Consider the following 21,803-nt stretch of genomic DNA (forward strand, 5'->3'; position numbering starts at 1 on the left):
CATCTTCCAACAGGCAGAATTGATGGGGAAGGGTTCTCAGTATTTTATGAGGCTGTAACAAACTCTTTGCTGCCTAATTAGAGAGAATCTGACAGAAAATGAGGGGGAAAAAGCCACCCACAAAGAAAAGCAGAAATCTGTCAAGATGGGGAGAAAGCAAAACTTAATGCAAATTTAGGACCTTGGAACAAATCCACCCTGGACTGCAGATAGTTCTAGGATCAGACCTGGGTGCAAACTTGAAGACTTGTGTCTGTCTGCTGGAGAGCTGGGAACCCCCTGTGGGTCAATCCAGAAGCCCTAATGGTTACTCCAGCAGCTCTGTGGATAAGCCTTTGGTGTATCTTGTCAAACTATAAAAATGTGTTCATGCCCTGGGTCTGTTCCTCCCCTCACCCCCACCCCCAGAGATCTTGTGTTTAATTTCATTAAAAGTTCAGTAGTTTGCTCACAGTGGTGTACAACCAAGGGAGGAAAAGCCTCGAGTAGATTGTGGGTTTATGATGGTATGCGTGGGACATCTCATGCCCTGAGTTAGGTAAACTCTAACCTGTTTGGGCAATACCTTTTGGTCCATAGAAATGCCGTTATTTAGACTATCACAATCAATAAATTGGATTTTGCTTTTGCAAGTGAAAGGACTGTTATTTTTCATACAGTTTGTCAATAGGCTCCAGCTTAGGAGATATATGAAAGATATTCTACATAGCCCAGAGAGTTATGAGCTCTCAGGCAGATGAATTATTTAAGTTCTTTTCACTTCTATAAAAAAATAAATACAGAGATGGCCAAAACAGATGCCATAAATTGTGGGTTTGATGTAGGATTTCCATCTTTCCTTGTCTGGTTTAAAAAGCCTGGGTTCTTTGTGCTGAAAATCCTTTTACCTTTTGCATCTGTGCAGTGAAAGACATTATTTTACACTGAAATAGTGTCCTGTGAACTGGACTTACGGGTAAAGACTTACTGCACTTACAGCTCTTGGATCACCCTGGGAACTGAAGCACCCAAGGACATTTCCTTCCCTCCTGCTTGCTCTCTCCCAGCTCCTGTCCCCAGCAAAAGGCAAGAGGGCACAGTACCTTCCATTTTTTCTGGCATTCCTTTAATTCCTGCCTTTCTGCCAGTCTGGCAATTACCCGCCCCCATGAGCTACTGTAAAGAAATCTCAAAGGAAACCATAATTAATTGCAGAAACCCCCAAATTATTTGCGAGTACAACAAACCCTGTGTGATCTGGACAGAGCACTCCTGTGTTCCCATGGTTTGAAATCTGTCATCCAACCTGCCCCTTCTCTTTGCCCCCAGTAACTCTCCAGCCCTCACACCCCCATTCAGCAGAATTTCTGCCCTGCCGTTCCACTCCGACATGATCCATTATTTAATGTGTTCCATACACCTCATCAGCATGTTCAGTACGTATATTTTCATTTACAAGTATGCTCTCAAAAGCCAGGACAGAGAACAAGGCCTCTTTGCTGCCAGATGCTGCAGGGATGCTTAAGCAGAAGGGGAATTCTTACATCCAATCTCACGTATTAGGATATTGGGTCCTTTTCCCCACCAGCACATGCTTGGAGCACTCGAAGCCAGCCAGCACTGCCCTTGCTGTTTCCTTACCCAATCCACTCTAGTTAAATACCTTTTTCATAAGGAGTTTTAAATTATAAGTCTAAATGAGGCCAATAAATTACACTTCATAAAATCCTGTGCACATCATTTCCTCACAGAAAAGGCTCCAAAGAAATATCTTCCATGCCACCACCTATGTTCCCATCCCTTTGCAATATAACATTTATTCTAATATTAAAATGGCAGCTGCTCTATAAATTGTGAATCATTAGCACTCTTCATTGATTTTTCCCTTGCAGCCTGCAACCCTGGGCAGCAACTGCGTGTGAATATCAGTCTATTGGATTGAGATTCATATCCTATTTGAGGGTCAAAGACCAAGACCTTGTGAGCTTGAACTTCTATCAGCCTAAAGCTGATCAATACCTGGAGATGTATTTGATCCTGGCTGCTAGCACAGATTAAGTGGCCATAAATACAATCAAAAATGTGAGGCTGCTGGGGGAGTGGGAGCCCAGCCGCAGAGATGCCAGCTCCACTGGGATTTCTGGGAGCAGGGACAAGCCTGCAGGGCTGGGTCCTGTGATTTTGGGGACGGGGCTGAAGACTCAGTCAGCATGCAGCTGGTGGAGGAAGAAAGGAGCATTTGAAGCAGAGACAGAATGCAGCATTGTTTTCCAAGATGTTCCTGTTGGACATGGGACTGCTTCAAGGTCCCACACAGTCCACACCCCAGGTATCCCAGGAGGTGAGGGGACAGCTCCTGGCAAGGATCAAAACCAGCTGCACAACCACCGCTCAGCTTGGCATGGACACCACGGGTGGAGATACAGGGAGGATTAATTGGAAAGCATCAAACAGATCAAATAAGTTCCTTTTCTTCCTGTGTCCCCTCTCCCCCTCTATCTCCAAGTGAAACTTTAAATATATGATTAAAATGACCTATTAAAGAGAAGAGACTCATTCTATTTGAGTATATTAATGGTGATTCTCTGCCAGCTGAGGAAGAAAAAAATCCATAATCATAAGCCTTATTAAAGAACAATATCCTTTGAGGGCTTATTGTTTTTCCCTTTAGAGAGTGCGAAGCCTTGAAAAATAGACATAGAAACAGAGAGAAATAGAGACACTGTGTTGCACTGCTCCAGACACCATGGCACTCAGGGAAATTACCTCCTATTTTTAGGCATGTTTACAACACGCCTATTTGCAGTATTACCTTTGATTCGAAACTCTAATTTAAATTATTCTTTTAAACGCTTGGGAGATCCAGAGGGGAAATAATTAGAAGTGGCAGGAGGTCTGAAAAAGCAAGAGGCTCTCCTCTGCAGAAAGTGGCTGTGAGATGGCATTGAGGATGTAGCTCGGGGCAACAGCAAAGGGCAAAAAACCATCCCTTGCCATGTGTGGAGGGACCAGTGGCACCATGGGGGCACCTGCAGGATGCAGCTCCCTCCACCAGCAGCCCTTGGTGCTGATTTTAGGAGAGAAGCCACTGCCTGGCTATAATCAAATACAAGCTGGTGTTTATATTTACGTGGTTTCATGTCCTTGCAGTGTCCTTGGGGGAAGAGACTTCATTATCATAAAGAATATGTTTTTATTCCACTACATAAGTACTACTTATTATAGTCTCATATATTTTCTGACACTACCAAGGGGTCTTTATTGTTGTACATCAAGGTCACTGACAAGTAATATATTCAATCTATTAAGTTATTAGGGAGATAAATAATTTGGATGCAAGCTGAACTCTGAACTTTTACCTTTTCCCCTGACAGCCGTGTAGTTTCTTGGCATTCATACTAATCTCAGCTCCGCTTGAATAGTAATTCCATTAGGGTTATGGCTGCAGCTATACATATGCAATGACCTCAAACACAATTTCTTTATGGACATGGGCAATAGGAATATTAAAATTTTAAGCCAAAGAGGATGTAATGTAACTTTACATTATTTATTGTAGACACAAATCCTTTATAATATTAAGGGATAAAGAATTAATAAAAGAAAGATCCCATAAACAATCCATAAAGTCAAATGTAGTTCTTGATTTAATGCAATTGCTTTTTAGTGTCTTCTGGTTACAGACTTACACTTCATTAAAAAAAATCTAGTCAAGAATCAGGAGCATCCTGGTAACTCAGTGGTCCCTGGGTGGTTTGGAAAGCAGCTTTAACCCTCTGGTTCTGCTTGTGACGATCTACCCAGGGATGGTCACAAACCAAGGAGAGGGTAAGCTTAATCCACAGTTATTACAGTTATTTTAGTCCCTGAAACCAGGACTAACTGATTATTTCAGTCCCTGAAACCAGGACCTCTGCACCTGCTAAGCAAAGTATCACCCTCTGTGAGACCACACAAGCCAGTTCTTCCTGCTGTCAGGATTGGCTTTAACCTGGCAGTGCCCCAGAGAAAGGCTCTAGAACTTGGGAGTTGCTGTTTCTCCCCACCCAAATATTCTACCAAGTAGTTTCACTCCTGATAAGCCCAGCTGCAGGGACTGGGTGCCTCTGAAATTGCAGTGTGGGAATGCCATGTGCCAGATTCAGGGAACAGAAGCATTTTGGAGCATCATCCCTGAACACTGCAGCAAGGACGCTGCTTCCTCCAGGCGGATGTCGTGTGGTCCTGGTATCCTGAGCTTTAACTACGCCAAAATCACATCATATTTTATAGGTGTTGACAACCAACATGTTAAAGCTGCTTTCATGTCAATTCTTTCTAATTTAGACTTCTGATGTCAAGAGAATGTAAACCTTGCTGAAAACACCAGTAATCTAAATAATTAGCTACACTTTGGAGGGAGCTTTTCACTGATGAGAACAGAATGAAAGTGGAGGAAATAAACCAATGAGACATTCCTATTAAATTTTATACTGCAAATACCTGCTGCTGTAACGTGTGGGAAGAGAACAGCTATGATTATTACTTTTTTTTCTGTGTTTATTTGGGACTGGAGCTTAGTTTACATATGAGAGTGTGTTCTAATTACCTCCTGGGCATTCTAGAACTACCACTGTTAACTAACCTGGATTATTTTTCCAGAGAGAGGAATAGCTGCGTGATCCTGCCTCTAATTGTCCAGGGAGATGTTTTATTCCTGCTGCTGAAGACAGAAGTCAAACCCATCTGGGGTGTAACACTGCCACAGTCAGAGTTCGAGCATTTCTTTTCACATTCTCCATTCTCACTTCTTTTTTTTCCCCTCCTCCCTCATTCATCATCCCCTGCCCACACCCTTTCACCACTCCTCAGTGCCTTCTTCCAACTGGGAAATCTCTCAGGGGCTCAGAGCAAGTTGTTCCCCAGGCACCTGCAGCCCCCACCCTGCTGTCCCTGGGGATCTGGGCACAAAACAGCCCCCCCAGCACCCAGCCCATACAGAGCTGCCCAAATCCCCCCCTCAGCCCCAGAAGAGCAGGAGCTTTGCCCACAGGTCATGTTTGTGTATGATGTTTTCACACTGCTATGTGCCAATAAATCAGCTTGATCCAAATTTGAGGGTTTTTCTCAGTTTTCCTTTTTTTTTGTTAGTGCCTCTTGGACATCTGGCCTGCTCCAGCTCTGCCCCAAGCTTCTGTATTGCAATAAGCAAAATTCCCTTTACATCACCACTTTTAAACCAAATCTCTCACACGCGCTATTAAATTAGATTTAATATAACAATTGCTGATCAAATGATTGCCCATGGATGATAATAGTGAATTGGGGGTTACTGAACTTGGGAAAAGAGCCTTTAAGTAGTTAGATTGCGATAGTGAAGCTGTTCTGCCCAGAAGAACCTGTAGTGACCTGTTCTTGAGTGGGCACAAAGCCAAGCAGAGCGAGGAGCTTTGGGACTCCCCCCCAGTAGCTGGTCCCTTCCCCAAATCTGCTGTTCAATAAATTTGTGATGGATGGGTCTGTCAGGTAGGCACAGCCCTAAAGAACACCACTGAAATCTGTGGAATGGCTCTCTGGACGCCCCCAGGAATAGAGTTTGGCCTCTCCAAATGAGCATTCCAGCCTGAGGAGGGGGTCCCTCCAGCCAGGGTGGGCTGGGATATTCCTGCAGCGTGCTGAGGAGCACAACCCCCCTCTGTTCAGGGAGGGACACACGAGGGTTTAGCTCTGCTGCTGCAAATCAAACGAATGACATGGATTTGTGGCCTATCATCTTGACAGCCTCCTTTAAACTGCTTATTTTAAAACAGGATAAACAGAGGATTAATAACCTTGCAGAACACAGGGAGCCTGGTTCCTCCCAGGGAAGCCTCTGTAACATCCCTCCCCAGAAGCTGGGTGAGGATCTCATCCCTCTCCTGCCCTGCACCCTGGAAATTGTGTCCCAAGGAGTGAGCTGTGTCCCCCTCAGCCTACAAAAATATTTCAGGATATGACACTGATTCAGTTATAGGAATAAGGTTGTACTGAAAGATGATTTTCCTCTGCACTGCTTGATTTAGGGAGGAAGAGATCTGTGTAGTAAATCTAAATATTTTTTTAATCATCAGAATAAGATCATTTCAAGGCCAACCCATGTTCCAACACTGAGGAGCAGTCTGCTACCCCCACCTCTCACTCAAGCTGGATAGAAGTGCTCTTTCAAAACACACTTGCAAGTTAAACTCTGAAAAATTCACAGATTCTTTCCAATAAACACAAACTTACTTGTATTTACAAGTGAGTAGCTGCACCGAGCAGCACAGGGGGGATTTTATCCACATTCTCATGTCACTCAGTCATTTCAGGGCAGATTTTCCATGCCGTGCTGCTGGACAGCCCCACAGAGCCTGCGGGTGGAAGGGTGAGCAGGGAACACCAGGAAGGTCCCTTTCACACTTCTGCCAGACCTTGCTGACTTGAAAATGCCACATTTGCAGCAAAGCAGCAGCACATCTAATAAATCACATCTGTACACTGCTTTATTCACAGGCACTGACAGTTTAGGATTGACGACACCCAGGGCAACCTAATGTCAAGCACTCCTAATGAAAACTATCCCATTTTGCTCCAGTAGCAGCAGCTGCCAACAGACATAATCTACTGGCATATGGAGAAGGCCATGCTAATCCCTGCAAGGTCATTAACAAGAGGGTGAAAATTACATGCAAAGCACCAGCTGTGGCATCCGCGCTGCCTCACACTTGCTGTAGCAGGGGCAACAGAGGTGAAAAATGCAGCTACATCTCAGCAAGCCAAGAGTTCTGCTAGAGCAGAGCTATTTCCCCCCTTCCTTCCCCAAAGCAGGGGTCAGTGCTGCTGAAATTCTTCCTGTGCAGAGGAGCTTGGAGCCTTTCAAGTGTCACCTGTTTTCACAGTCTGCAGTGACTCGAGGAGAGATGAGCTCCAGGATGGCTGGAGCACACAGGAGAACAAGGGGGTCTTGGCTCATCTTGTCACGTGGGCAGGAGCCTTGTCCCACATTCCCAACAGCTGCCCTCAGTGGAACAGATGCAAAGAGCATCTTTACACCCACCTTTCCAAGCAAAACCGTGGAGATGTGGTGCTTGGGGACATGGTTTAGTGGTGGACCTGGCAGTGCTGGGTTAACAGTTGGGCTTGATGATCTTAAAGAGCTCTTTTTTCCCCACAGAGCACAGAGTTCCCAATGTCCTCCCAGTACTGAGGAGCAGCATTACACAGGGACAAAGGGAAGTAAAGTCCCCAACCTGTCTTTCCTCCAACCCCTAATTCACAAATAAGGCTCCTATCTCTCCGGGCTCACCTCAGGTTTGTACATTTTGATGCTTACATGCACATGAGCTCTGCTTCTGTAATCCCAAACTCACTCCCAAAGAACATCCTACCCCCATATTTACATGGGAATTCAGGATCACAGTTTGTCTTTCCATTAAATCACACAAACATTTTTATAAGCCATAAATCAAAAAGTCTGTTAAAATCCCTCAGCAACGACTACCTAAAACAAATCTTTTCCAATTTAAATCCCAGCCTGCATAACAATCAATCCCATAAACCCCATAATTGTTAACATTACTTTGGGTAATGTTTAAAAACATTAATTTCAAAAAATGTAATAGGAAAAAAGCTCTTTAAATAGGCAAAAAGATAAATGGTCTCCAGCAGCATGACCTTTCCCCGTACCACAGTGACATTGAATCATTTTAAAGTTATTTACATTTTCATTCTTCCCTGGAAAAATGTTGACAAGGCTTTCACCGACCATAATGGATACACAGTAACATCTGTGGGAAGTGTAACTGCATCAAGAGCCCTTCCTGGATTCCTCTTCACACCAACCAGCTTTAATTAATAGAGCAGAGGGAACTCCAGAGCCAGCTGGCTGAGCTGTGGGAGGTGCCACAGCTCCCCAAAACCTAAGAGGGGTTTAACCACCAGTGTCTCCCTGCCTCGAGTCCGTGTGCTTTCAACTCTGCTTTTCCAAGACAAATTTGGCTCATAATCACCATCAGGCTGCAGGTTGGGCTGTGACAGCACAAGAATACCTGATATAAGTCCTGGCTTTTCTTTCCAGTCTGCAATGGAGCATCCCCCCAGCAGCTCCCTGGGCAGAGGCTGTGTCGTGGTGTGCACACACCGTCCCCAACATACAAAATGCACTAAAAAGTGCTGCTACAGAGACCTGTTACCTTACCGAGACATTCCCTGGGGTAGGCTAAAGTTCGCCACCATCCCTGCAACAACTCACAGCAGGAGCAGGGATAGGCTTAAGAATAATGAAGGGAACTCTGGTTTTCCCTTCCTGCATCCTCTGCTGAGCACTTGGGTCTTTAGAAAGCAAAACATCTGCCCTGGTAGAAGCGGGAGGTGACTCCTAAGTGACTCCTGTCCCCACAGATGCAGCAAGCCAGGGATAGTGGGGCCAGACTCAGCCCTGACTCATGAGCCTTCAGCAGCCTTCCTTGATATTCCTGCTGCTTGTTCCAGCCCAGGCATCCCAGCCCTGTCCCTGCAGCCCACTGGACACAGCTGTACCAAGGCTCCCCACGCTGCAACTCGAGCCCTGCTTGGCCTGTTCTAATATTAATGACAAGTAATGTGTCAGCCCCCAGAGCCACCAAGTGATCATATTCCAACAGTGCAGTGCCCAAAGGGGTGACACAGGCTCACCTGAGCTCCAGGGTCATGCAAGGGACCAGGACAGGTGCCAGGGCACAGGGACACATCCTGTGGCTGCACATCATGGACAGACTGCAAATGTCTGAGCTGCTGCTTCCGTGTTATTTTGGTGACAGCTCCTGCAAACACTCACTGAGGGGTGGCTCAGGACTCGCTGCATCCCTGCACTTGGTCCAAACACTTCAACTCACACACAGGACACAACCCTCATACTGAAGTGGGACAGAAATATCCCACCTGATCAAAGCACGTCAATTAGTGTTCATCTAAGTTAATGAGATGCTTCAACTAACACAAGGGAATTTATTTTGGAACATAATGATTTTTCTGTTGGCAAATCTAGTAATAAAAACCTGCACAAATCTGTATTTCAATGGAGCTGGGCTGCAGCCTGGCTCGGGGTGGTTGTGCTGCCCTGCTGCTGTGGCGTGGAAATATCAGCATCCTACAATTAGCATGCAGCTTATTAATCCCTGCAAAAAAATGAGCCTGGTCCTCCAGTCCAGAAAAACACTTGGGGGACCAATTCTTTATTTCTGAGTGTATGATTAGTACAAATTAAAACCAGAATAAGTTATAATTTTGCCACATCAAGCAGGTTCATCAAAACACCCTTAACCCCCAGAGTCAAATCCCAATAAAGGCATAACAAGGGAATGTTTTAACTAGAATGATTAGGATAGTCCAGGAAAATTAATTTTGAAGTTCATGGCAGCCTCCTGTCAGGAACAGGCCACAGTGAGAAGGGAATGTTCAGGAAATGAAAATGAAAAGGCTGTGCTAAGTACTGCTGGTGGCAAGGAACAGGCAGGACCTGGCTCTGCTCCTTCTCAAACACTCTCATAAAAGAACCACATCCTATGAAGCCAATTCGATGTGATACGCTCAACAACTGGAGCCCAATTCCTAAATACTGAGCTCTGCTGCCCAAATCCTCCCTCATTTACTAAAGGCTCCCCGTGGCTCTGATTAGGGCTGGTCAGAGCCATCAGAGCAGGTGCTGCTGGAGAGGGGCCTGAGAGGCTGCACATTGACCAACACAAATGGGGCACCGAGGACAACACGGGATGTTCAACTTCACTTTCCAAAAAGCATTGCTCAAACCAATTTCTCTTTAACACTGCTGCCTTCTGCCACCCTGGCTCTGCCCAGCACACACCACCTGGGCTGTGGGACCTTCTTCCCACTGCACCCAGGGATGGTTCTGGTGCAGTGATCCCCAGTGCTCAGCCCTTCCTCAGCCCCAAGAAAACACCAGCCCTCCTCTTCTGCACGCACAGATGCAGCTTGGCTTGTCCATCTATTTGTCAGGACTCTCCTGTCCCCAGAGATGAAGCAGCAGCAGGATTCCCTCCAGGAACAGGAAAGCAGGAATTTCAGCATCCAGTCTCCAGACAATGTTATAACTCCTTTCAAATTATAATGCACATTTGAGAAAACAAAACAAAGCCCAACGAATCCTAACACAGCCTGCAGCATACAGAGGGAAAAACAGCCACAGCTCAGTGTTGTGCAGCCTCAGGAAAAAGGAGCCAGCAAACAAGTCTAGCCTCTCAAACCAGGCTGTGGTAAAGTAAAGGCTCGTTATACAGCAAGCTGAGATCATCTGAGCTTTGGAGTTTTTTGGGGTTTTTTTTTCACTTGAGAAAAGAATCACATGTTGGGAACCAGCCCCTCTATCTGCTTCATTTATGGTCCACACAAATGCCAGGACAGATTCTCAGGAAACACCCAGCACCACGTCCTGAGATGAAATCAACCCCACACCTCATGATTGTGCAGCAAGCTCTCCCAAACACAACCAGCACAACTGACCTTCGGTCCAGAGAGAGGGCTCAATCCCAGATGCCACATGGTCAATAGAGAGTGACCCCATGATGGTTGAGGGAAGTGAGAAATCAGCAAGAACACAGCCCTGGATAAGGGGAGCCAGGGGCCATTAAATAACTCCCCTGTGGCCTCACCTGCAGAGCCCTTGGTGAAGCCCATCCCTCTTTCCAGGCAGATTTGAGGAAATCAGCTGTTTCAAGTGAAAACCAACCTCCCACCCCAAACCCTGCCAGCCCTCTGTGGGTGTCTTTGGGAGGGAGGCCCTGTCCCTACACTTCCTTTCCCTCCTGTGCTTTGCACTTCTGCTCCCTGCCCCTGATTTACCCCACCACAGGCGAGGGGAGCCTGGCCTCGCACCCTGTCCCTGCTGTTAACGAGTATTCCAATGGGCTGTTTCCATAGATTGAGGACAGCCTCCTCCCTCGGCAAAACAGAAGTGATTCCTGAATTAATTTAGATTTCCCGCTGCCTTGTTAGACCAGCTGGATATGGCACGCTTCATCTTCCCTGCAAACAGTGCTGCCGTCCCTGGGGGACACTCAGCACTTTATAAACCTGTCAAGCCCTTAAAGCCGGTGACCGTGAGGCTTCACAACAAAACGTGGGGAGGTTTATGGCCACACACACGCCAGCCAGCCCCAGAGAGGAGCTCCAGCACGGATGGGCTGGGAAGTGAGGGGATGTTGTTTTGTGCTGTGCTTTCATTTAAAAGTGAGCAAGCAAAAAAAAAAGAAAGCACTGCATGATTTATTTTAAAGCATCCAAGCTGCTGCAGCCTGCGATGCTGTGAGAGCGTGTGTAAATACATGGGAAATGGGAGATTGTCTCCAAAGTCATTTGCATTCATTCCCCTCGCTCCCTCCTCCATGCAGGGAGTGTTTTTAAAAGGCCTTATCCCTCAAACGGCTGAACACCTGCAACTTGTGCAGAAATCTGACTTTTGGGTGCAGAGCACCTGATCGAGCTGTTTTTTATTTAGAAAACATATTGTTCTGCCAGTTTCCCCTTCCAGTGCTTATTTAGTTCTCTACTCTTCTGACAAGCTTCATAAAATATTTTTTTACACAAATAACATCTTTCAGCATCTCTGTGACCTGCTCAGGCTGAGCACTCCCCGAGCTCCGGGCAGAGCAGCACCGGCAGTGCCCGGTGATCCCCTGGGATGCTCCCCCTGTTCAGAGCTGTGCCCATCCCTGGAGCGTGGGGACACAGGGATTTGGGCTCCGGGCTCGGCTCTGTCCCTGGAGCCGTGCTCAGCTGCCGGACGCTGGCTGTCTCCCAGCTGGAGAGGCTGCCAGCTCCCGGCCACTCCGCTGTCCCTCGCTGTCCCCACCCGGCCGTTTGCTCAGCCTGACAAGTCGGCATCTGATGGAGTCGCTGCCGTTTGGGTCCCTCAGGGATTATAAGATGACTGCAGCAGGTCCCAGCTATTCTCTGCAGCCCAGCATGTTGTTGCTTCATTAAACGCCAAATTGTTACATTAATTCTAACTGCCCTGTAGAGATGTAGCTGTCAGGAATGATTTACTCGCCTCCAGCTGACTCGGAGCCTTTTTCCAGGCTCTGCAAGAGGCGCTGGAAGAGGCCAGGGCCTGGGTGGGAATGGGATGCAGGACTTGTGTCCAGCCACATACTGGCAGCCCGTGGCTTTGCCCTCCCTGGAGAGACAGGACGCTCTTCAGACCTCAGTGGAAGAAGAACCAGGGAGCTAAAAAACGTTTGGAGCTTGGTTTTGGCCGAACTGTGGGTGGCTGGTGAGATAAGTCTCCTGTAAACAGGCAGCATCTTTGCTGGAATATTTACTGCAACCAAATCTCTGGGGTCTCTCCTTCATCCTACCCAGCAGCTCTGCCTGTGCTGCAGAAGAGGATCCAGAGGTTTTCCTGTCTTGTTCCCGAGGCTCGTGATTTGGGCAGGGGGAGGTGAGGTGGGACCTGAGGGCAGTGGGAACACCTTTGCTCAGATGCTTTGATACATCTGGGAGAAGCCACCAGAGGGGACCTAAGGATGACCTGGCCCTGTCCACCTTCCCTGCTCCCCGTGGATGAGGGGTTTCACCTGGCCCACACTCCCAGAGGGGCATTGAGGTCCCCAAGCTCTGTGCCCAAGCTCTTGGCCCCTTTTTGTCACCCTCTCCCCTGGATCCGACTTGTCCCCTGGGCACGAGGGATTTCGTTTCATTGGCCTCACACAGGAAATCCGAATAAGAAATAAATACGTTGCTTCTAGTATTTGATGTAAAATCTAAACATTTCTGTAGGGAACACAAGTTCAGGCACAAAGGTGAATACGCGGTGTGGAAAAAAAAAAGATTGCTACAGTAGATTTTCCTCATTGAGAAGACAAAAAAATTCCTGCCTCTCATGTCATGCACTGATGGAAATCACTGGAGGTTGTAAAGCCACCTGCAAACTGAGCAGTGCAAACCTCTTCTTCCTAATTCTGCCTGGGTTTTACAAGCTGTCAGTCAGTTAGACAGCATTAGTTTTATTTGCCTCTTTCAAATTGGTTTTCTTTTTAACAGGAAGAAAGCATTTATATTAATGGAATCCTTGAGCCTCGGCCCTGAAAGGAGAGGCTGAAATGCAATCCCTGAATTTGAGCTCAGGACACTCGGGGAGCTCTTCTCCCTGTTCAGAGCAGCACAAGCGCCGGCAACTTCCAGCCCCGTTCTGCCTTTCAGAGCAAAGCACAAAGGCGAGGGGGAGATTTGCATTTCTTCCTTTCTTAAATTCAGCCACCTCCTGGGAATTCCCAGGGGGAAAGGAACAACAGTGCCCGTTACTTACTGGGAGGGAAAGGATGAGGGAAATATCTATAAAACACAGGTTCAATTACTACAGGTTTCAGACTGGGTTTATAACCACAGAATTATCCTAAAATCAACTGCATTTCTGTCTTTCTGTTGTTATTTCTCAATTTTTAGGAAATAAGAGTATTTCAAAGTATTTTTTTAGTCTTCTATACGAAAATATTATGAATACTTGAACTGCCAAAATATTTTGATGCAAAATACCTGCCCAGATTTGGTGACACACGGAATTCCAGACACAGAATTCTTGAAAATAAAAACTCTTCTTTTCTCTTTAGGTGAAGTTCTGCAACCTGCTTGTTTTAAACCCCATAGTTTTCTATTTACTCCACAAATTTCAGTAAGAAACGTCCTTGTGATGTAACTCCAGGCTGGCAGCAACAGTTGTCTCTTTATTGCTCACTTCTGGAGAAGGAAGGAGAAGCTGCCAAGCCCAGCTCTGGGCTCAGACTCAGGAGCTCAGAACTGAAAGAGGCAAAGCTTTGCCTGGGGTTTCTCCCATCCCTACCGTGGCTCTTGGTGTGGGTCTCCTGGAGAGAAGAGAGGGAGTTTCTCCTTTGAGTGAGCAATTCCTCCTCAGGTGAGTGAGAACCTCAAAGCTCACGTGAGTTTAAAAGCGTCTGTCACCAGATCCTCAAACCAGAGAGCTCAGCACAGCCCTTCAGTGTGACCACGGCCGTGTGGATGTGTGTGCTTATCTGGATATGTATTTGTGTTTAAATATCTACATCTATATCTATATATGCATATGTTTGGTCAAACTGACTCCCCTTAGGGATTTTCCCCCTTTCTTTCTGATTTCTCTTTGAAATATTTCAACATCTGACTCTGTGTTTCACATTCACAACTTTCTGCTCACAGACAGACAACATCAGACTCCATTTCCTGTTGCTTTATCAGCCCACTACCTCTGCCACAAATGCTGAAAAATAACAGTGACCCATCAAAAACATGATCAAAGCCAGAGCAATCCTGTTCAGGTCTCCCAAGGACTGCCACCCTCCCACCTCATTTTATTTTGTTTCAAAGCCTTTGCACATCAGTGGGTTTGCTCCCCTATGGAAAGGAAATATTTCAACACTTTGGCATCAAGTTTTAGGAGCTTTTAGTTTCAGGTTTTTTTATTTACTGATATTGATGTGAATTTAGCAAAAGACTGTTCAAAGTTTAGCTGACAAATTTATTTGTAATCTTGAAGTATTTGATCATCAGAGAGAAAGCGAGAATATAAATAAAAGACACTGGACACCCACATAATCTACAGTTAATTCCATAATTTTTACAGATAACAATATACATATTGTCTTGCCTTTCCTCACAATCAGCTTGCACGATATCCGTGGAAACACACAAATGTCTGGAACAGAGGTGTGTCCCCAGGGAAGGGGGGACACTCCAGCAGTGCCTGGGGAGTGGCTTGTCCTAAACCAGCCCAACCCCCCGAGAAGGTATTTGGCAACAAGACATCAGGGTGATTTTTGAGACACTTTGCAGTAAAACTGATGCGAAGAAATTTGAAGGAAAAGCATAAGATCCACAACCCAGAGCCACCAGTGTCCCTGGGTCAAGAAAATTCACCTCTTGACCTCGTGATAAACGTGGAATTACTTGGTAATAAATACATCTATTCACGGTTTAATGCTTATATGGAAGAGTCAAACTAGCAATCTACAAATTAAAAAGGGGAGAAGCAGAATTAACATATGATTTTCATTTTACAAAGGAAAAGGGCTGTTGATAAATGATTGGCATATTAAAGAACATTTCATTTTAGAAAAGTTAATGTAAATTCAAAATAAAACAAAACATACCGCATTGGTGCGCTTTAAAAAAATCTGCTGGAAGAACAGAGAAGTTTCCTACCATGGGTTTCTGAAGTGATTCACTATGAACATTTCTCCTATAGAAATATAGACATTGTCACACCTTTCACCGTGGATGAGGACTTTATTTTCCCTTAAAAATGTTTCGGTGTGGATGGGTGATGGAGCAAGTCCTTGCTTTGGAGAATGCACTGACAACAGAACGCAAAATACCTCATATCAAATCTGTAAAGCACAAGTCCTGGTGTTTGGTAAAGACACGAGAATCAGTTTGGTTTGGACGCTCCGGGTGCCAACGGTTGCAGTGCCAGGGCCTTTGTCCACCATCCTCTGCCAGGGTCATCTCCGAAATCCCCTCTGCTCCCTCCGTGTCGTCACATTCCTGCCCCGCTCAGCACTCACGGCTCATCCCTCTGTCCTTTCCAAGAGCAGGTGACATTTAACAGCACCGAGTCCTTTCCCTTCCCACTGCCCGGGGGTGGCCCCGTATCAAAACTGAGCATGGTCGACCTCATCCAGCCAGGAGGCCGGGCTGGCCGGGAAATCCGGGTACCCCCCGCTGCTGCCGGTGGAGAGGTCGGAGCTCGGTCCATTCCCGGCCAGGACCCTCATGGACTGGGGCACCCCTTGTCCGCTCTGTCCCATGATGCCCAAGCCGTTGTCTGGGTAAACCAAGCTGGAGATTAAGGGCTGGTGGCCTGGCAGTGCTTGCAGGGACGCTGGGGACTGGGGGATCCCATAGGGGCTGTTGGATCGCAGGTCGTGGTACTGGTCCTGAGCCGGAATCCCGCTGTGATCCAGCGCGAAGCTCCCGTTGGTCCCCGCCTGCCTCCCCAGCGCAGGAGACGCTTCGTTGAGATTGCTGTAAATCCCATTGGAATGGCTCATTTCGGACATGGAGGGCTCATCTGAAAGGGAAACGGACTGGTTTTACTGGGGGAGCCATGGGCAGTGCTGGAGTGGACTGATTTTACTGGGAGAGCTCCGGTCACAGCTGGCAGCGGCCACCCGGGAACTCCGCAAGCTCTGGGTATAAATAGATTAAAAGGATGGGAGCTGAGCAGCCACGCTCTTCCACTTGTAATTCCTTATTATTCCCATCCTTGTTGAGAGATCTTCATGGGCAGCCACGGGATTATTGTTTTTTCTGAGCACAAACATCTAATACATCTTGGATTTTAAAAATATGCATGAAAAGTATATGTTAAAATATAAGACTGTGATTTTAAAATAATTCTTTAAAGAGAAAGTGAGTTCAATGTCTCTCCAGATTTTGTTTCTATTTGGTTTTGAGGTTTATTTTGAATTGTGGTATCACTTTTAGGAGCTACCTGAACCATTGCCAGATAAATTCCCTATTGCTCAGGAAAAGAGATATTAAATTATTTATCTGCTCAGGAACAGGCTAATGAAATCACAAGAACATAGAATGTATTTGTATGACTTAAAAACACTCCTCAAAAATGAGCAATATTTTTTAAGTTCCCAGCAAAAATTGTTTGTATTCGTTAGGAGCTTTATGGACAGTGAGAGCTGCTCTGTTGCCTGGGATACAAACCTGTTTGTGGCATCAAGCTCTCAATAATTGTTCGACATTTTTTAGTTATTATTTATAGAATATTCATATTTAATGAGCTGATACACAGTGTGTATAAACAGACTCGAAAATCAAATAGTTTTTAGGAGCAGGGGAGAGGAGCTGAGATGGAAAACTGTGTTTGTATAAATACACAGTTTGTGTAAATACATACACAGGTTGGCATTTCCTTTTCTCTCCCATTCCTAAAAATTATACAAAAATTTGGGATGGAGCTCTGGGCTCCAGACTGTGTAGAACACGTCCCTGCAAATGCCACAGGCACCGACCTCCCCACCCTGTACGGGGTCCTGTCCCTGTTCCTGTGGGTTTGGAGCGTGCGGGATGAGGCTGCACAGGACAAGAGCTGCTCTTGGTCTGTCCTGGGTTTGTCACCAGAAATGTGGGCTCCAAAAAGGGGACAGACTGCTGCAGAAGCCTCCTAATACACAACGATCTCCCTTTTGCAGCACAGGAACAGCTCCCACAGGACTGAGGAGTCCTAGAAAGCAACTGCACAAATAAAACCACCCCTAAATAAGATTTTTAAAAATGTATAAAATCACACACGTTTACCCACAGAAACATTCAGTGGTTCTGGGATTCCTTTTTTTTGTATTTCCAAGAATCCCTTGAAAAGGCCGTGTCTGGGCCGCGGCTCTGACATTGCAGCGCCTGCTCGGGGAATTCTCCCTTCTCCTCCCGCAGCTTTCCGGGCCCGGCCGGAGGCGGAGCGGAGCTTCCCCCGCCGCTCCTCAGCCCCGGCTGCCCCTCGGTGCCGCGGCTCCGGTTCCCCCGCCGAGGGCCGGGCAGCCGGGACCGCCCCGCGGTGAATCCCGCAGCTCTGCCCCTCTCCCGCCTCGGCCGCTTGGTTTCACCCCCTGGTTTTTTGCCGAAAATTCTGACTGTGGCACCGAGAGGGGGAAAAGAGCCCGGGCACGGCAGCAGCTCTGCGGGGAGGGCACAGACCGCGCTCGGCAAAGCGGGGACCGACCTGTGAAGGAGACCTCGGCGTCGCTGTCGGGCCCCTCCTCCTGGATGCTGTCCTTGTCGGACTTGGATGTCCCCCGGGATCTCTTCATGTTCCTGAAGTACTGCCCCCACCGCTGCCTCCCCGCGTCCTTCTTCAGCCTTTTCTCCTTGGCCCTGCGGTTCTGGAACCAGACCTGCGAGCAGGGCACGCCGGGGAGCTCCGTGGCTGCGGGGCCGGTCCCTGCCCGCCGCCCCCCGCCCCCGGCCCGCCCGGACCCCGCTCTCACCTGCACCACCCGCATGTCCAGCCCCGTCTCCGACGAAAGCTGCTCCCGGACGTGCCGCGCCGGTTTGGGCGAGTTGTTATAAGCGTTTTTGAGGGTCTCCAGCTGCTTGGCCGTGATGGTGGTGCGGGGCCTCTTGGCCGTGGACTCAGCCTCTGCCGACACGGGGCGAGTTAGGGGTGAAGTGACCACGGAGCGGCCCCGGGGACGCGGGACCTCCGACCCTCCCCAGGCGCTCCCAGAACCCTCCCGCCCGGTGTGTGAGCCTGTCCCGGAGGGCAGGAGAGCCCCGGGCCGCCTCCCTACTGCCCTCGGGGGTGGAAAGGACAGGGCAAGGGGTACCTCTCTGCTTGGCCGTCTCGTAGTCCGCCTTGCAGACCAGCCTGCTGTCCTCCATGAGGTAGAACTCATCGCCGGTGGCCAGCTGCCGTTTGCAGACGATGCAGGCGAAGCAGTGCAGGTGGTAAACGAAGTCCTGGGCCCGGCGCACCACCTGGGTCGGGGGGATGCCCTGCTGGCAGGCGGCACACTTCGTCCCGAAGCGCCTGAGCAGGGGGGACAAGCGGCGGCCGCTGAGCTGGCGGAGGCCGGGGACGGTCCCGGCGCTGTCCGCGGTGCCGCGCCCGGTGCCGCTGTCCCGGTGCTGAACCCCAAAGGCTCCCGCGCTGCGACACCCCCCGGGCCGGCCGCCCCCCGTCCCCGGCCGCCCCCCGTCCCGTCCCCACGCACTTGAAGAAGTCTTCCTTGCAGTAGACGCCGTCCCCGCGGCTGAAGCACTTCTCGGCCAGCTGCGTCTGGCAGTCGGAGCATTTCAGGCACTTGCTGTGCCAGTGGCGGTCCAGGACCTTGAGGATGAACCTGTCCACGATGTGCTGGTTGCAGCCGGCGCACAGCGGGATCTCTGCGGGGAGGCAGCCCCCGTCAGTCCCCGTCCATGGCCCCGCCGCCTCCCCGACCGGCCCGGCCCGGCCCGCCGCCCCCGGGGCTGCTGCCGACCGACGGCGGAGCCCGGGCTGGCCCGGGGAACAGCACGAAAAAAAATCATTATTCGCTCAAATTCGTTGTCGCGGCACCGCGGAGAGCAGCGAAAACCCGGGTCAAGCACCCTGCTGGGAAAGCCCCCGGGAGAACCGGGATAAACAAGAAGGGAAGTGATGGAAACGGAATGAACCCCCCAAGCGAGCCGCCGGCAAAGCTGCAATTCTCCCAGGGTCTTTTTCCTTTTCCTAAACTTCCAAAATTCACCTGCGAACAACGGCGGGATACCCGGACGGGGTGGGGAAAAAAACTACCAAAAATTATGAGAATTGCACTGAAAATAAAAACGAGGTAGTTTTGTCCCGTCCCCTTCTAGATACCGACAGAGATTATGCAGGAGGAGATAAGGATACAGACATGGAGAAATAGAGATATAAAAACAAACAGATACAGCAGATAGAGAACGAAATGTACAGATATATAGGCATAAATATATAGATTTCGGTATACAGGTATAGATAGAGATAAGTAGGTAAAAATATGGATATGAGGTACGTGAATAGAGATATATTGGTATAAATAGAGGCGGAGAGATGCATGACACGGCTGTACAGATACAGATGGATACGGACATGAGAGTATCTCTATGTAAAGATAATTATATTTAGAGATACAGAGCTGGATCGCCGTGCACAGGGGTAAGAGGTGGAGGCGATAATCGTTATCCTTAACAATTCACCGCGTTCAGACAAGCAACCCCAACAGCGGCAGCGCTAAAGGCAGCGGCCCCTGCCAGGATGGAGCTCCGGCACCGGCACCGGGCACGGTAACACGGCACAGCCCCGCAAGGTCCCGGTCCAGCCCGGTCCGCGGCTCTTACGCTGCATGGCGACCCGCGGCAGCTCCGCTCCCTCAGGCGGGCCGCGGGCTCTGGCGCATCTTCCGCGGGGCGCGGGCGCAGCCCCCGCCGGCCCCAGCCCGCGCCCGCCGCCGCCGGGCCGGGTGCGGAACCTCCGCGCTCCCCCCCGCCTGTCCCCCCCCCAGATCACGGCGGCTGCTGTCCCCCGCCTCGGCCGCTGCCACCCCCGCGGCGCCGGGGATTTAATTCGCTAAAGCGGTTATTTTCAGACGCCGGCCCTCGCCGCCGGTGCCGGTCTGAAGCGCCGGGCAGGGCATCGCGGCGCGCTGTATTTAATCCCCCCCGCCCCCGGGGCCGGCGGTACATCCCCTCCCGCCGCCCCTTCCCGGCTGCGCTCGGCGGGAGGGACGCGGCTCCGGGGCGCCCTGAAACGAACCCCGACGGGGCCGGCGGCGGGCGGGGGTCGCGCCGGGGGAGGCAGCGCCGGCCGCTGCCCCGAGCTCGTTGTGAGCCGCAACCCCGGGATTTGCCCCCGGCCCGGGCAAAGCACCGCACGGTTCGGGCCCCCCGGCGGTGCGAAGCCCCGGGACCGGCCCTCGGCCACGGTAAGCACCGCCGAACCCCGCCGAGCCCCGCCGCTCCCTTCCCGCTGTCTCCCCGGGCCCCGACGGACCCGAGGACCGCGGGGCCGTGAACGAGGGTCGTGTCCTGCAGGACAGCGGTGTTCGCGCGTCCTTCGTTCTACCGGGGGTTTCGATTTCGGCGGTGTCGCCTCCGCCCCCGGAGTGCAGAAGCAGGTCCCGGTTGCCGGGTCAAACGCGCAGCTGCCGCGGCCCGCGATGTGCGCCCCGCGGAGAGCCCACGGGGACAGCCACGGAAAGGCGAACCGGGGTAGGACCGGGGGCACCGGCCCGTTCACGGCGGCTGCAGGGCCGCGCGGTCGGTCCCGCTCACGGGGACACCTCTGTCCCCGCACACCGGCGGGGACCCCGCCCCGGCTCCTCGTTGATTTTTCTCTAAGCCCCGTCTACCGCGTTCGATGTTGGCGAGAACCGGGACAGCCCCGCACCGGGACCGGACCCGCTGCTCCGAACCCGGCTCGGCCTCCTCCGCTGAGACCCGGAACCCGGCCACGCCGGGGAGCGCAGCCCGGCTCCCCTCGCCCCGACAGGGCTGTCCCCCGTTAGTTAAAAGGGAGGAAAAAACCATTTAAAAGAAGAATTAACGGAGTTTTTCTAAAGTCGGGAAAAAGCCGTGTGGGAGCCGGGCAGCGGGGCGCGGGTGGTCTCCGCAGTCGGAGGGAACCGTCGGGCAGTGGGAAGTCCTCGTTTCGTCCCTGTCCTCGTTGCACGGGGAACGGGGCGACCCCGGGGCAGCCGCCGCTTTTCCCCTGGGATCGACGGGGAGCCAAACGGGTGCCTGGAGTGGCCGCGGGGCCGCCAGCGTACGGGGGGCAGCGAGGGGGGCTCTGATATCGGGGAAGAGGCAGGAGAGAGCGAGAGAGAGCGAGGGGCGGGCGGGATGAACCGGGACGGATCCCCCGGTGCCGTCGGGCCGCCTTTGCCCGCAGCCAGCCCCGACCGCGGCTACGACGGTGCCCCCGGAAGCGCGGAACCGGCACAGACGGAGCCCGCCCTGGGCCCGGGGCTCCCAGAACAGCCGCCGGTGCCTCCGCGGGGGGACGCGGAGATCTGCGCGCCTCCCCCTCACCTGGGCTCCGCGGGAAGGGACAGAGCTCCGCTGTCTTTCTCCGAACCGGCGCGGACCCGCTCCAGCAGCATCGCGGGCCTCCGTGGGCGCCGTCCGAAGTGCGCGGGTGGCTGCGGAGGAGTGGCGGAGCGGCGCGGAGGGGCGCGCAGGGAGCGGCGCGGGGCTGGGCGGAGCGGGGGGGCGCGGGGGGCGGGCCGGGGGCGGCACCGGGCCGCAGCTGGGCCCCGGTTCACCGCCGGGCTCTTTAGCATCACAAAAGCGGCGGGGGGAGCGCTGTCCCCGCCGTCCCACGCGTGGCCGCG

General features: G+C 50.8%; 1 protein-coding gene across 1 annotated transcript; it reads right to left on the reverse strand.

The window, feature by feature from the left end:
* Positions 1–14,389: 14,389 nt before the first annotated feature.
* LHX3 (LIM homeobox 3) lies at positions 14,390–21,587 on the reverse strand. The gene is given in 7 exon segments (XM_039561958.1): positions 14,390–16,030; positions 17,693–17,864; positions 17,958–18,109; positions 18,297–18,499; positions 18,684–18,855; positions 21,502–21,529; positions 21,531–21,587. Coding segments are annotated over 7 exon segments (1,188 nt in total). The 5' UTR covers positions 21,573–21,587; the 3' UTR covers positions 14,390–15,611.
* Positions 21,588–21,803: the final 216 nt, after the last annotated feature.

Source organism: Corvus cornix, chromosome 17 (genome assembly GCF_000738735.6).
Source record: "Corvus cornix cornix isolate S_Up_H32 chromosome 17, ASM73873v5, whole genome shotgun sequence".
Taxonomy (NCBI): Eukaryota; Metazoa; Chordata; class Aves; order Passeriformes; family Corvidae; genus Corvus; species Corvus cornix.